At 43.7% G+C, this 16,418-nt stretch overlaps 1 protein-coding gene across 1 annotated transcript in view; it reads left to right on the forward strand.

The window, feature by feature from the left end:
• Positions 1 to 16,418, forward strand: part of LOC145361944 (bromodomain adjacent to zinc finger domain protein 2A-like) — a 143,019-nt gene that overhangs the window by 53,813 nt on the left and 72,788 nt on the right. The window contains 3 exon segments of the mRNA XM_080217934.1: positions 808 to 1,401; positions 12,508 to 12,714; positions 16,063 to 16,272. Coding sequence (XP_080074060.1) covers positions 808 to 1,401; positions 12,508 to 12,714; positions 16,063 to 16,272 — 1,011 coding nt within the window.

Below are 16,418 nucleotides of genomic sequence, written 5' to 3' on the forward strand. Positions count from 1 at the left end.
TGATGTTGTGAGCAAAAGTGAACCAATTATTTTTCCACCTAAATTAGCTCAGTATATTAGTGGCACAGTGGTTAGTCCTACTGCCTCACAGCTCCAGGGACCCGGATTCAATTCCAGCCTTGGGTCACTGTCTGTGTGGAGTTTGCATATTCTTCCCATATCTGCGTGGGTTTCCTCTGGGTGCTCTGGTTTCCTCCAACACTCCAAAGATGTGCAGGTCAGCTGGATTAGCTGTGGTAAATACACTGGGTCACGAGGATAGGGTGGGCCTGGGTAAGATGCTCTTTCAGAGAGTCAGTGCAGACTTGATGGGCTGAATGGCCTCTTTCTGTACTATGGTAATGCAATTGAACAAAAAAGGAAATTCTGGTCATTAGGATTAAGATCAGGACATATCGTTTAACGTTTGTTTATTAGTGTCACAAGTAGGCTTACATTAACACTGCAATGAAGTTACTGTGAAAATCCCCTAGTCGCCACACTCTGGCATCTATTCGGGTACACTGAGAGAGAACTTAGCATGGCCAGTGCACTTAACCAGCACGTCTGTGGGAGGAAACTGGAGCACCTGGAGGAAACCCACACAGACACGGGGAGAATGTGCAGATTTTGCATAGACAGTGACCCAAGCCAGGAATCGAACCTGGGTCTCTGGCACTGTGAATCAGCAGTGCTAACCCACTGCGCCACCATGTCACCCCTATATCATGTATTATAGCATTGTGATGCATTAGTGCCATAAATTGACAAGTTGGTGTTGTCACATTGAATTCTGAATTCATACAAAACTTTTTCTCTGTACTTCAGCTATGAATGGTGAACTGAACATAAATGGTGTGACCCTTGACTCAGGAGCCAGTACGTCAGAGGCCTTTGCTCCAGCAGCACCGTCCCTTGAAATGAGAGACTCCCACCCTAACTCAATGAGTGGATATGACTTTTTCTGGGATTGCGGACAGTACCAGTCGACAAGCGTGGAGAAACTCAAGGAAAAGGTGATGCTGTCCCAGCTGCCTTCTCAAGGACAACATCAGTCAAACGGTCCTTTTGAAACTGCTATCAAAGAAGTCCCAGTTGAACATTCTACATTGCCCAAAAACATAAAGCTGTGTGAGGACAGGACTCACAACTCTACTGGTTTGCATTTTGATCCATACAGCCTATGTTCTGCTCAGAAAATTCATTTTGACATGGTCCAAGAACCATCATCATTCTCCCCAAACCATGAGCTCACGAGGACTATGTCTGAGGAGGTTCACTCCTTCACATATTCTTATGATCACCAGTACGAAGAACACTGTAACTCTCAGCCAGATATTGTAGACCTAGAGGATGCTGACTTGGACCTCTTCTGCAGCAAAGATTATGAAGAAGTCGTGGAGTTGGAGGATAAAGAGTCAGGTAAAGTTTATGTGGACTGAAGTCAAATGTCTATGTCACACTTAAAAGAAAAGTATAAGGTCACTCACAAACTCAGAAGCAGGATACTGGACCCAGAAAACCTGCAGGTATAATCTGTTAACCTCCCCACGCCCCTTCCCAGTGTTTTAATTAACAGAAATTGCAGTTTTAAAGACACATCTAGACTTTGGCAGAAGAATTATAGACTGTTACAAAAACAAAATACTGCAAAGGCTGACAATCGCCAGCTGGTCAGGTGACACTTCTTCCGACATACTGGTATAATCCTCTGGCCCTTGGAAAATAGAACATCCTTTAAGTTCCCCTAATTAGTGCCTTCCTGATTTGCCAGTATATGTATGATTTCAGACCTGTCCTTACTAACTGACAAGTCACACTGACATGCACATGTCTGCACCACTGCTAAAACAAAAGTACAAAAGGAAATCTGGTTTTACCTTGAATTCATCTGATTTCTAAAAATCATCTCCCTTTAATTGACCTCAGGATGAAACAGAAGTCACATCTTTTGAATTTGTTGAGGTTTTCTAAAATACACATCGCTGCACTTCAGGAGCAGAATAATACATTTAATGTATTTAAAGTCCTTATAGCATAACCTTCACCCCACTATAAATAGCACCGTGGAAATTCTGCTAGTACAATTCAAAATATCCTAGAGTCTAGCGTGCTCAAAAATGTCTGTCACACTTCAAAATTGTGCACAGGTCAAAGCAAAATGATGTTTTGTTTAATCTTGCTGTTTGATTTCTATTTCAGCACTGGTATTTTTGAGCCAATCAAAATCTGCTTCTGTTTCCAAAAGCTGCCAATCGTCAAGCACCGCTAAACCAACCAGTCGGGTTGCTGGAAAGATTTTCTCCCTTTCCTTCCAGTGGCCATATTGGTTTTTAGCCAGTCCCAAACACCTCAAGAAGAATTGGAATAAACCAAAACTTGTGCATGAAGTTATCCATTGTAACTTATCAGTCATTTATCAATGACTTGGAAGAGGGGGCTGAAGGGTGAGTTAGTAAATTTGCTGATGACACCAAGATTGGTGGAGTAGTGGATGAGGTGGAGGGCTCTTGAAGGCTGCAAAGAGACATTGATAGGATGCAGAGCTGGGCAGAAAAGTGGCAGATGGAGTTTAACCCTGATAAGTGCGAGGTGATTCATTTTGGTAGGACAAACTTGAATGCAGATTACAGGGTCAACGGCAGGGTTCTGAGGAATGTAGAGGAACAGAGAGATCTTGGGGTTCATATCCACAGACCTCTGAAGTTTGCCACTCAAGTGGATAGAACCGTGAAGAAGGCTTAGTGTGTTAGCATTTATGAACAGGGGGTTTGAGATTAAGACCCGTGGGGTTATGCTGCAACTATACTAGACCTTGGTGAGACCACATTTGGAATATTGTGTGCAGTTCTGGCCACCTCACTATAAGAAGGACGTGGAAGCATTGGAGAGAGTGCAGAGGAGATTTACCAGGATGCTGCCTGGTTTGGAGGGTAGGTCTTATGAGGACAGGTTGAGGGAGCTGGGGCTTTTCTCTTTAGAGTGGAGGAGGATGAGAGGTGACTTAATAGAGGTTTATAAGATGATGAGAGGGACTGATAGAGTGGACGTGCAGAGACTGTTTCCTCGGGTGGATGTGGCTGTTGCTAGAGGGCATAACTATAAGGTTCATGGTGGGAGATATAGGAGGGATGTCCGAGGTAGATTCTTTACTCACAGAGTGGTTGGGGTGTGGAATGCACTGCCTGCTGTGATAGTGGAGTTGGACACTTCAGGAACTTTCAAGCTGTTATTGGATAGGCACATGGAGCACACCAGAATGATAGGGAGTGGGATAGCTTGATCTTGGGATTGGACATAGCTCAGCACAACATTGAGGGCCGAAGGGCCTGTTCTGTGCTGTACTGTTCTATGTAACTTAGAAATGATTCCAATAATGTTGTGTGCATGCACTAAACTTCAGGAATGTAACCAAAGTGACCACATCACGCTCTATCAAAGTGAGAAGGGGCAGCGATTACAAGCAATGTGTTATGTGGTCTGTGACTGGCCAGTTTGTGGGTGACACAGTGGTTAGCACTGCTGTCTTACAGTGCCAGGGACCCGGGTTCAATTCCAGGTTTGGGTGACTGTTTGTGTGGAATTTGCACATCCTCCCCATGTCTCTGTGGGTTTCCTCTGGGTGCTCCAGTTTCCTCCCACAGTCCAAAGATATGTAGGTTAGATGGATTGGCCATGCTAAATTGTCCCTTAGTGTCCAAAGATGTGTAGGTTAGATGGATTGGCCATGCTAAATTGCCCCTTAGTGCCCAAAGATGTGTACGTTAGGTGGATTGGCCATGCTAAATTGTCCCTTAGTGTCCAAAGATGTGCAGGTTAGGTGGATTGGCCATGCTAAATTGTCCCTTAGTGTCCAAAGATGTTTAAATTAGGCGGATTCGCCAAGATAAATTGCCCCTTAATGCCCCAAGTTGTCAGTTTCGATAGATTGGCCATGCTAATTTGTCCCTTAAGAGTCCAAAGATGTGTAGGTTAGGTGGATTGGCCATGCTAAATTGCCCCTTAGTGTCAGGAGGGACCAGCTAGGATAAATACATAGGACTACAGGAATAGGGCCTGGGTAGGATTGTTGTCGGTGCAGGCTTGATGGATGAATGGCCTCCTTCTGTACTGTAGGGATTGTATGATTCTAGTTTAGCTGTCAGCCATTAAAATCCTAATATAAGCAATAGTTTTGAAGTATAGAAACAGTTTGGTAAGGGACTAAAATGCTCAGATTTCTATCATTGCCACTAACAATGGCATTTACAGGGCATTACAGACCTTGAATTGGAGAGTGCAAGAGAAGCAGAGACATCATTGCAGGAAGACAATGAATCGTTTAAAGAAAAGTTAAAAGCTGTCATGTGATGATGAACCAGTATCTATATATGTATCATGGCCAAAGTTGGCACTCTGTCATTTTATCATTCTTTCTATCTGTTCTTGTGGCTTACAAGGGCAAGGCCACATTTATCACCCATCTCTCGTTAACCTGAGAAGCTGTTCCCACAAGCAGTCCTTTTGGCGATGATATCTCATAGTACCTTAGCTCACGGGTTCTAGGGTGTTGATCCAGTAACAATGATAGAACTTCGCTAATGTCCAAATCACTTGAAGGTGTTGGTGTTCCAACAGCATTACTGCTCTTGTCCTTTTAGGGTGGTGGAGGTTGGAGGGTAGAGAGGTTCTGCCAAAATGGCCTTGGCAAGTTGCTGTGGTACACCCTGTACAGAGTTCAGTGGCAAGGGAGAGGATGATATCCATTGGCAGGAATGTCAATCAAGTAAACTGCTTTGTCCTGGGTGGTGTTGAGCTACTTGCATGTTGTGCTGGCTGCATCCAGCCATGTAAGTGGTGAATATGGCATCATTCTCTTGTCTTAAACCTTATTGATGGTGCGGTGATGTTTAAAAGTTAACAGGTGAGCCTCTTGTCACAGACACCTGTGTTCATAGAATTATGGAATCATAGAATCCATACAGAAGGAGGCCATTCAGCCCATCAAGTCTGCACCGACCACAATCCCAGCCAGGCCCTATTCCCGTAACCCCACATATTTAACCTGCTAATCCCCGATAGTAGGTTCAATTTAGCATGGCCAATCAACCTAACCCAGACATCTTTGGACTGTGGGAGGAAACTGGAGCACCTGGAGTAAACCCACACAGACACGAGAAGAATGTGCAAACTCCACACAGACAGTGACCCAAGGCCGGAATTGAACCTGGGTCCCTGGTGCTGTGAGGCAGCAGTGCTGACCACTCTGCCACTGTGCCACCCATGTTCTTGCTGCCATATATGGAGATGGCTTGTCCAGTTTGGCCTCTGGTCAGTGAGATGTTGATGATGGGGAGAACTCAACGATAACATTATCATTGAAAGTTAGGGAGATAGTGGGAATTTCTCTTGCTCAAGGTGATTGGTACCTACCAATTAAGTGGTGACAATGTTTGCTGCCACATGTCAGCCCAGACACAGATGTTCCTCGCATTTTGCTGTAAGCTGATGTGAACTGCTTCATTATTTAAAGAGTTGTGGATGGAGCTGAACACAGGAATGGTCAGCTCTGCTGCCTACCCTTATGATGGAGAGATGGCCAGTGGTAAAAAGGATGAAGCAGTTTGAGCCCAGGACCTGTACTGCGATCCATTTTGATGATAATGCATGTTTTTTATAGAAGAGGAAGGAACAGCAGCTACACATGAAATGATAATGACTAAATACAAACTGTATTGATTAGTGAGCACTGCAACACGGTGGCACAGTGGTTAGTACTGCTGCCTCACAGTGCCAGGGACCCAGTTTGATTCCCAGCTTGGGTCACTGTCTGTGTGGAGTTCGTACATTCTCCCGTGTCTGCATGGGTTTTCTCTGGATGCTCCAGTTTCCTCCCACGGTCCAAAGATGTGCAGGTTAAGTGGATTGGCCATGCTAAATTGCCCCTTAGTGTCAGCGGGACCAGCTAGAATAAATGCATGAGGTTATGGGGATAGGACCTAGGTGGGATTGTGGTCAGTGGGTCAATGGGTCGAATGGCCTCCTTCTGCACTGTAGGATTCTATGATTCTCTGACAATTGTGTACAGTTCTGATGACCCTATTATAGAAAGGATATTATTAAACTAGAAAGAGTACAGAAAAGATTTACTAGGATGCCACCAGGACTTGATGGTTTGAGTTATAAGGAGAGGCTGGATAGACTGGGACTTTTTTCCCTGGAGCGTAGGAAACTTAGGGGGGATCTAATAGACATCTATAAATTAATGAGGGGCACAGATCAGTTAGATGGCCAACATCCTTTCCCAAAGGTAGGGGAGTCTAAAACTAGAGGGCATAGGTTTAAAATGACAGGGGAGAGATACAAAAAGGTCCAGAGGGGTAATTTTTTGTGTGTCTGAAACAAGCTGCCAGAGGTAGTAGTAGAGGCAGGTACAATTTTGTCTTTTAAAAAGCATTTAAACAGTTACATGAGTAAGATGGGTATAGAGGGATATGGGCCAAATGCGGGCAATTGGAACTAGCTTAGTGATTTTAAAAAAGGGCGGCATGGAGAAGTTGGGCCAAAGTGCCTGTTTCCATGCTGCAAACCTCTATGACTCTATGACCTGTGGGATTTGTGCAGTGACTTACTCTGGGTGTAGCATCCAGGAACACTCAGTCTGGCTGTGTGGTCTGGGATCATTCTTCTCACCATATTCATTGCTTTTGCTGAAAGAAAAGGCAGCAAGCTAGGAGAGAGAATCATAAACTTTCTATATCCACGTACTTCCTTGCATGTATTGCTTCAGTTCAAGCACAGCCGGGCAGGCTGGACCTGGCAGTAATCAATCGGGATGTAATCAAGAGGGGGCATGGCTTTAAATTAAGGGGTGGTAGTTATAGGACGGATGTCAGGGGTAGGTTCTTTACCCAGAGGGTGGTGAGGGATTGGAATGCCCTGCCTGCTGCGGTTGTAAATGCGCCTAGTTTGGGGGCGTTTAAGAGATCTATGGATAGGTTTATGGACGAAAAGGGATTGGTTTAGATTAGTGGGTCAGTGTTTTTTTTTAAAAAAACTGGTCGGCGCAACATCGTGGGCCGAAGGGCCTGTTCTGCGCTGTAATGTTCTATGTTCTATGTTCTAAGATGTGGATGTGCTGGCGTTGGACTGGGGTAAACACAGTAAAAAGTCTGACAACACCAGGTTTAAGTCCAACCGATTTATTTGATAGTAAACTCACTAGCTTTTGGGTTTGACCCTTCGTCAGGTGAATGGAGAGTTCGGGCCTCAGACAGAGCATATAAAGCACAGACAGTTTACAGATTACTGATTAGAATGCGAATCTTTACACCTAACCTGCTGTTCAAGTCCTAAAGTGGCCGACAATGTGAGTGGAAGGAGCACTGATCACAGGTTAAAGAGATGTGTATTGTCTCCAGACAGTATTGAGTGTACTAGCAAATAAATCGGTTGGACTTAAACCTGGTGTTGTCAGACTTTTTACGATGTAATCAAGGTCAGGAATAGTCACGAGTCTCAAGATAAAGAGTTTGTGTGATTGCAAGATGGTGCAGTAAGCTAATGTATAAATCTCACCTGCTAGTATATCATAAACATAAGGTCATAAAGCATAGGAGCAGAATTGGGCCATTCAGATTATCGAGTCTGTCCCACCATTCGATCATAGTTGATATGATTCTCCTGCCTTCTCCCTGTAATCCTTGATCCCCTTATGAATCAAGAACCTATCTATCTCTATCTTAAAGACACTCAATGACCTGGCCTCCACAGCCTTCCGTGGCAATGAATCCCACAGATTCACCACCCTCTGACTAAAGAAATTCCTCCTCGTCTCAGTTTTAAAGGAGTGTCCCTTCACTCTGAGGTTGTGCCCTTGAGTTCTAGTTTCTTCCACTATTGGAAACATCCTCTCCACATCCACTCTGCTCCAGGTCTCTCAGTATTCTGTAAGTTTCAATTAGATAGCTAACACACACACACACACACACACATCTTTCTAAGATCATTCTTGTGAACCTCTGCTGGACCCTCTCCAAGGCCAGCACATCCTTCCTTGGGATGGGCCCAAAACTACTCACAATACTCCAAATGGGGTCTGACCAGAGCCTTATACAGCCTCAGTAGTACATCACTGCTCTTGTATTCTAGTCCTCCAGAAATGAATGCTGACGTTGAACTTGTAGGCATTTTATAATCAGTGACATGCATAATGTTATAGCTGTATCAATTCATATTAATAGCAAGTATGTCTATAGAAGCAGACTTCACACTTGTTACAGATGCAAAACAGTCTAAAAGTGCTGTGAGCTTCGGAGCAACTGGCAAGTTTAGCCCAACTTTCACAGTTCCCTTACAAAGCAATTGCACTTTTAATGACCTCACCTTATTCTTACTTAACAGGAGTTAGACCTTGTGGCCTTTTCTGGAGACATCTCCAATTTAGCAGAATAACATAAAGTACATTACAAGGTATAATCCTCTTCACCTTACAAAACAGTGTGGCATCTGATTTGCCAGGAGTAACAAAATAGAACATTGTTAGCATCCATCTAAATAGCATCATACAAATAGTATGCAGTGTGTTGTTGTCCATCATATTTCAGGTGTCTATATCTAGATTTCTGCATCACATTTTGATTCAGTGGTCTCAAATTCCTATTTATAGAATGGCAAAGACAAATATCTTGCAGCAAGCACCTGCCTGCCACACTGCATCTGCACTGTTTCAAAGCATCAAGTTGTTAGAGCTGTAACACATGCACAGGGACACTAACCATTTACCTGGAGCCTGAAATTTACAGACCAATTCAAGAACTACCTTGAGTTGCCTACAAAAGGCAAGTTTGTAATCAAGCATCGAAACAGTGTTCCAGCCCTAGTCCTTGAGCAATGTCACAAGAGATGGAGTTTTTACCCATTAGCATAACAGGATCTACATCAATCTCTACATCAATAGGGACAAAGTAGAAATGGCCAAGAACTTCAAGTTTTTAGGTGTCCAGATCACCAACAACCTGTCCTGGACCCCCATGTCAACACTATAGTTAAGAAAGCCTACCAACGCCTCTACTTTCTTAGAAGACTAAGGAAATTTGGCATGTCAGCTACGACTCTCGCCAACTTCTACAGATACACCATAGAAAGCATTCTTTCTGGTTGTATCACAGCTTGGTATGGGCTCCTGCTCTGACCAAGAAACCACAAAGAGCCGTGAATGAAGCCCAGTCCATCACTCAAACCAGCCTCCTGTTCATTGACACTGTTTACACTTCCCTTGGAAAAGCAGCCAGCATAATCAAGAACCCCACGCACCCCGGACATCCTCTCTTCCACCTTCTTCTGTTGGGAAAAAGATACAAAAGTCTGAGGTCCCGTACCGACCGACTCAAGAACAGCTTCTTCCCTGCTGCCATCAGACTTTTGAACGGACCTACCTCGCATTAAGTTGATCTTTCTCTACACCCTAGCTATGACTGTTACACTACATTCTGCACTTTCTCATTTCCTTCTCTATGAATGGTATGCTTTGTCTGTATAACATGAAAGGAACAATACTTTTCACTGTATACATGTGGCAATAAATCAAATCGAATCAAATAGGGAGGTACATATTAATTACAAGCATTATACACTGCAATACTCAGTGTTTTCTTTTTACTGTATGCAAGACTGATTTATACTAAAAGGGGATAGTGTTTTTTAATAAATTCCACAAGGCAAGCCAACCTTTTTGTGTCATCAAAATGGCTTTGTTAGTTCAGAAGAAAGTGTGATGTACCACAGACAGGAAATGTGCATCATTTGTAGCCACTGGCTCTGCTCACCCAGATACATTCACTTTTTATATTTTGTGTTCTGTGCAAGGTGATGTTGGTAGAGGTGGTGAGAGGTAGAGAGAGAGAGAGGAAGGATAGGTTTGCTTTGCAGGGATTGACTTTTTTTCAAAAAGCGCACTGCATTCAAAGTGGTGTTAATTGGATCCCAAGCCAGATGGTGAAGTATGAAACTAGATACAAACTATTTTCTCAATAAGAGGTTTATTTACAGAATGCAGCATGACATATGCCTGCCGTGAACCTACTACCCCAGTGTCGCAGCAGTCTCTCTTTATAAGTGCTCCAGGTACCTAATTAAACAATGACCTTCACCTTGCTATCTTCATAATATAATTAACAAGACACTATGAAATGGGACTGAAAACTGCAAGGTCATCTGGCCCAGATGACAAATACTGAGGGAGGCCAGGGATCAGACATCAAAGGCGTCATACATAAACTTCCAAAAACGCTTGGAAACATAGGTTGGGCCAAGGGATCGGAGGATGGCATATGTTCCACCCCTGTTCACAAAGGAGGAATGGAATGACCCACAAAATGATAGATCAATTTATTTAAGTTCTGTAGTGTGTAAACTGGGAAGATCAGATATTGTGAGTCTTAAGTTTAGCAAGGTATTCTGTGTTTTATTTTAGGTTTACAGCATGGAAACAGGCCCTTCGGCCCAACTTGTCCATGCCGCTCTTTTTTTTAAAACCCCTAAGCTAATCCCAATTGCCTGCATTTGGCCCATATCCCTCTATACCCATCGTACCATTGTAACTGTCTAAATGCTTTTTAAAAGACAAAATTGTACTCGCCTCTACTACTGCCTCTGGCAACTTGTTCCAGACACTCACCACTCTCTATGTGAAAAAATTGTCCCTCTGGACATTTTTGTATCTCTCCCTTCTCACCTTAAACCTATGCCCTCTAGTTTTAGACTCCCCTATCTTTGGGAAAAGATATTGACTATTTAGCTGAACTGTGACCCTCATTATTTTATAGACCTCTGATCATCCCTCAGCTTCCTACACTCCAGAGAAAAAAGTCGCAGTCCATCCAACATTTCATTATAACTCAAACCATCAAATCCCGGTAGCATTCCTAGTAAATCTTTTCTGCACTCTTTCTAGTTTAATAATATCCTTTCTATAATAGGGTGACCAAAATTGCACACAGTATTTCAAGTGTGGCCTTACCAATGTCTTGTACAACTTCAACAAGATGTCCCAAGTCTTGTATTCAATGTTCTGACCAATGAAACCAAGCATGCCGAATGCCTTCTTCACCACCCTGTCCACCTGTGACTCCACTTTCAAGGAGCTATGAACCTGTACCCCTAGATCTCTTTGTTCTGTAACTCTCCCCAACACCCTACCACTAACTGAGTAAGTCCTGCCCTAGTTCTATGTACCAAAATGCATCAGCTCGCGTTTATCTAAATTTAGCTCCATCTACCATTCGTCAGCCCATTGGCCCAATTGATCAAGAAACTCTATGTGTGAAAAATCAGTCTTTTAACTGTTTTCTTCTGGTAATAATCCTGAGGATTATCAGAAACTGTAATATCATTTCAGAGGCAATTGGATCAGTATTTGAAAAGGGAGATATGGGGAAAAGGCAGGGAAACCAGATTAGCATAGACAAGACCAGTTGAAGAGCTAGAATTTAGCACTGTCTTAATGGGCCAAATAGCCTCCTTTTGATTTGATTCGATTTATTATTGTCACATGTATTAGTAAAAAGTGGAAAATATTGTTCCTTTCATGCTGTACGGACAAAGCATACCATTCATACAGAAGGAAAGGAGAAGGTGCAGAATGTAGTGTTACAGTCATAGTTTGGGTGTAGAGAAAGATCAACTTAATGCAAGGTAGGTCCATTCAAAAGTCTGATGGCAGCAGGGAAGAAGCTGTTCTTGAGTCGGTTGGTATGTGACTTCAGACTTTTGTATCTTTTTCCCAATGGAAGAAGGTGGAAGAAAGTACACCTGAGATGCTTGGGGTCCTTAATTATGCTGGCTGCTTTCCCGAGGCAGCGGCAAGTATAGACGGAGTTAATGGATGGGAGGCTGGTTTGTGTGATGGATTGGGCTACATTCATGACCCTTTGTAGTTTCTTGCGGTCTTGGGCAGAGCAGGAGCCCATACCAAGCTGTGATACAACCAGAAAGAATGCTTTCTATGGTGCATCTGTAAAAGTTGGTGAGAGTCATAGCTGACATGCCAAATTTCCTTCGTCTTCTGAGAAAGTAGAGGCTTAGTACTGTGATTTCTATCCATGAAATTATAACCCTTCCAAGGAGAGGAGTGGGAGGTAGGTTAAGGTGAGAAAATCATAGGGGAAGAAATAAATTGTTCAAATCGAACATGTCGGCTTCTGTTGAACAGAAGAAGCAGGATATGTGCATCCCTTTTGGGCATATAAGCAGGTTACGCTAACAGTGACTCTCAACATGTTTATTTTAACAAGGTTAACACATCTGCTAAAGTTGTGGTGGTGTTAAGTGTTTGTAACACCTCATGTTCTTTATAAATTCCCTTCCATTTAAAGGAAACTGTTGGAAAAGTCCAGTCCCCCAGTCACCACCACCACCACCCACCACCCCTCCCCAGCTCCCTGCAGTGAGATGTAATCCAGGCCAGCGCCATGAGGTTATGTCTTGTGCTGTGGGTTTTGAATAGAAATGCGATGCTGCAGAATCAGAGAAGGTTTGTGTGTTTTACAGAGTCCAGACGGAGCATCAGCTGCATTGAGTCAAAGATGGAGGGACCAAAAATGCCATCAAACCAAGACATCTCCATCAATCCCTTCTTCGACTGTGCTGGTGACCACTCTCTGGCAAACTCTATAAACTTCAATATTCCACTGAAGGAATTTCCTCCTGATCCAGCCTCAGTAGTAGTGATGCCGTACACCTCATCCTATTTCATGGGTAACTCGATCCTGTATTACGCATTATTTTGATTCCAGGTAGCAGCATGGACGCGCATGAGCTTAATTCAAAATAGAATGAGGCCTCACATTTTATTGAATACATTCTCTCTGTGCCATTTTCTTTTCAAGCCATGAATCCTCCTAATTGCAGAATTTCACTGCTGATCAACTTGCTAGGATTGTTTACCGTCAGCAGTGAAATTCCTGCTTCTAGTGCTATGAACTAGGAGCAAAAGCAGGCCACTCAGCCCTGAAAGCCCACTCCACCATTCAATAAAATATAGCTGATCCTATTACCCCCTATAGTACCCTAAGGGGAAACATCCTTTCAGTATCCACCCTGTCAAGTCTCCTCAAGATCTTATGTTTCAATAAGATCAACTCTGCTTCAAAACTCCTATGGACGGCTGGGATGGGTTGGTTATGTTATGAGGAAGGGTTGAGTAAAGACTCAACTCTTCCTTATAACATAACCAACCCATCCCAGCCATCCCCCCAACCCATCCCAGCTATCAGTGGAGTGAATCTTCTCTGAACTGTTCATAATGCAATTGTTATGATGCAGAGGTTGTTCCCCCTTAAGATGTAATGCCAAATCTCCCTGAGAGAAACATCTTGTCTTGTAATCTGTTAAAAGTGTGTGGGAAGATGAACTGTCCTTCAGTAATGTTTAGTGGTTAATGAACAGAAATACCTGACATTCACTTTAAAAATAAACATTTAACTATTTATTTTACTAACAGGGAACTTTAACTAAACCACAATCCCATCTAGGCCTATTCCCGTAACCCCACATAATTACCCTGCTAATCCCCCTGACACTAAGGTCAATTTAATATGGCCAATCAACCTAACCCGCAGATCTTTGGACTGTGGCAGGAAACCGGAGGAAATCCACACAGACATGGGGAGAATGTGCAAACTCCACACTGACAGTCACTGAGGCCAGAATTGAACCTGGGTATCTGGTGCTGCAAGGCAGCAGTGCTAACCCACCATGCTCTGATAATGTTGATTGGATCTGGGACTTTTCAGGTTGAATAGCTCAGTATTAAGCCAGGTGGTACATTTATCCTCTGAGCCACTGGGCCGGCTCCCTTTTAATTGACTACTTTGTAAACGTGTACATAGAAACACAGGACAAAGCAAGGGTTGGCCATTCAGCCCTTTGAGCCTGCTCCGCCATTCAATATGATCATGACTGATCCTGCATCTCAAATCTATACTCTGGCTCTCTCCCCATCCTCCTTGATGCCTTTAGAGTCTAGAAATCTATTGATTTTCTTCTTATGTATATTCAGTGTTTTGGCCTCCACAGCTTTCTGTGGTAGAGAATTCCACAAGTTCACCACCTGAAGAAATTTCTTCTCATCTGTCTGTCTCTGTGAACTGTGATACGTCCCATGATCTACAGAGTCTAGAGGTTTACTCCTGAAAGGGATGGCTCTGATGTGAATGAACTGGAGATACCTGGTGAGCACATTGCCTCCTTTACACACATTGATTGCTTTGCTGCCCATTCCTTCAAGATCCCCAATATTTCAGGTAATTGTGCATTTTTTGCATGGAATATTGCATTTCCACCCTATATAGTGGCACAGTGACACAGTGGTTAGCACTGCTGCCTCACAGCGCCAGGGCCCCGGGTTCAATTCCAGCCTTCGATGACTGTGTGGAGTTTGCACGTTCCCCCCATGTCTGCATGGGTTTCCTCTGAGGTGCTTCAGTTTCCTCCCACACTGTAAAGATGTGCAGTTAGGTGGATTGGCCATGGTAAATACACAGGGTTATGGGGATAGTGTGGGCCTGGGTTAGATGCTGTTGGGCGGAACGGTGGCACACTGCTGCCTCACAGTGCCAGGGACTCGAGTTCGAATCTCAGCTTGGGTCACTGTCTGTGTGGAGTCTGCCCGCTCTCCCCGTGTCTGCATGGGCTTCCTCTGGAGTGCTCCGGTTTCCTCCCACAGTCCGAAGATACGTGGTTTAGGTTGATTGGCCATGCTAAATTGACCCTTAGTGTCGGGGGAGACTAGCTAGGGTAAATACTTGGTGTTACAGGGATAAGAGCTGGGAAGGATTGTAGTTGGTGCAGACTTGATGGGCCAGATGGCCTTTTTCTGCGCTGTAGGAATTCTATGAGTCTATGGTTGACCAATACAGTTGGGTGCACATTGCAATAAATATCTCATAACGTAGCATAACAGCAGAGCCTTTCACTACTAATAATTAGGATTGTGAACTTACATAAAATCCTGTGAACCAGCGCTGCTCTCTATTGAGCTACAGAGTTGCCATTCAACATGAATTTCAACTCCTTTTCACCATCTAGTGCTTCCCCACCTCCACAGTCCTTTAAACATTGGGTTGCCTGTAATGGCCCCTGCAGTTAACTGGCCTCCAGCATCCACAATCTCGACTCATTCATGAAGAATGGACAGGGGACGGCATTGCTACCAGCAGTCGTGGGCCAAGGTTCAGATTTAAGGTGGGGTTTGGGGGTGGGAAGAGTGCTATGATATTTTAAATCTTGCCCTCGCTTGATTGCAATAGCCCACATGCCTTCCCTGGGTGAAAGCCTAGTTCTCGAGCTTCAGCCTATTCTACTTTGACTGATGACTTGAAAGTCAGGAAAAGTGTCCTGGAGAGTACGTGGAGTTGCGGGAACAAAATATTTGGCCCACAGCTATTACCCCAGAACATTTGGAAGATGTTACTCCTGTGGTGTAAATAGCAAAAGTGGCAGTTTCTAAACTGGTTCACTATCTAATTTGGAATATTGTGAGCAGTTTTGGGGCCCCATATCTAAGGAAGGATGTGCTGGCCTTGGAGGGGATCCAGAGAAGGTTCACAAGAATGATCCCTGGAATGAAGAGCTTGTCGTATGAGGAACGGTTGAGCATTCTGGATCTGTACTCGTTGGAGTTTAGAAGGATGAGGGGGATCTTATTGAAACTTACAGGATATTGCGAGGCCTTGATAAAGTGGATGTGGAAAGGATGTTTCCACTACTAGGAAAAACTAGAACCAGAGCGCACAACCTCAGGCTAAAGGGATGATCCTTTAAAACAGAGACGAGGAGGAATTTCTTCAGCCAAAGAGTGGTGAATCTGTGGAACTCTTTGCCGCAGAAGGCTGTGGAAGCCAGGTCATTGAGTGTCTTTAAGACAGAGATAGATCGGTTCTTGATTAATAAGGGGATCAGGGATTATAGGGAAAAGGCAAGAGAATGGGAATGAGAAAAATATCAGCCATGATTGAATGGCAGGCAGACTCGATGGGCCGAGTGGCCTAATTCTGCTCCCATGTCTTATGGTCAAATGCTTTTCTTTCTTCACTAACTCTGCAGAGCTCACTGGTGAGTCTGATAATGAACTGAATGACTGCCATGATGCAGAAGTGAAAATGTCTCTGAAGCAGGATGTCTCTGCCTTTTCCCTCTCCGACTCCACACTTGCCCCTTCTCTAGAGAGTTTGAATCTTTTCAAATCGTCACTCAATGAAACTCAGACACCATCCTCTCTGCTAACGACTCCACGTACATCATCACCAAGAAAAGGTAATCTGATTCTTTATTTTTCAATTCTTTCTTTGAGTGTAACTGGCTAATAATTTGATTTATTATTGTCACATGTATTAGTGTACAGCGCAAAGTATTGTTTCTTGCATGCTATACAGACAAAGCATATTGTTCATAGAGAAGGA

Source organism: Carcharhinus amblyrhynchos, chromosome X, assembly GCF_965287045.1.
Source record: "Carcharhinus amblyrhynchos chromosome X, sCarAmb.v2.hapA, whole genome shotgun sequence".
NCBI classification, from domain to species: domain Eukaryota; kingdom Metazoa; phylum Chordata; class Chondrichthyes; order Carcharhiniformes; family Carcharhinidae; genus Carcharhinus; species Carcharhinus amblyrhynchos.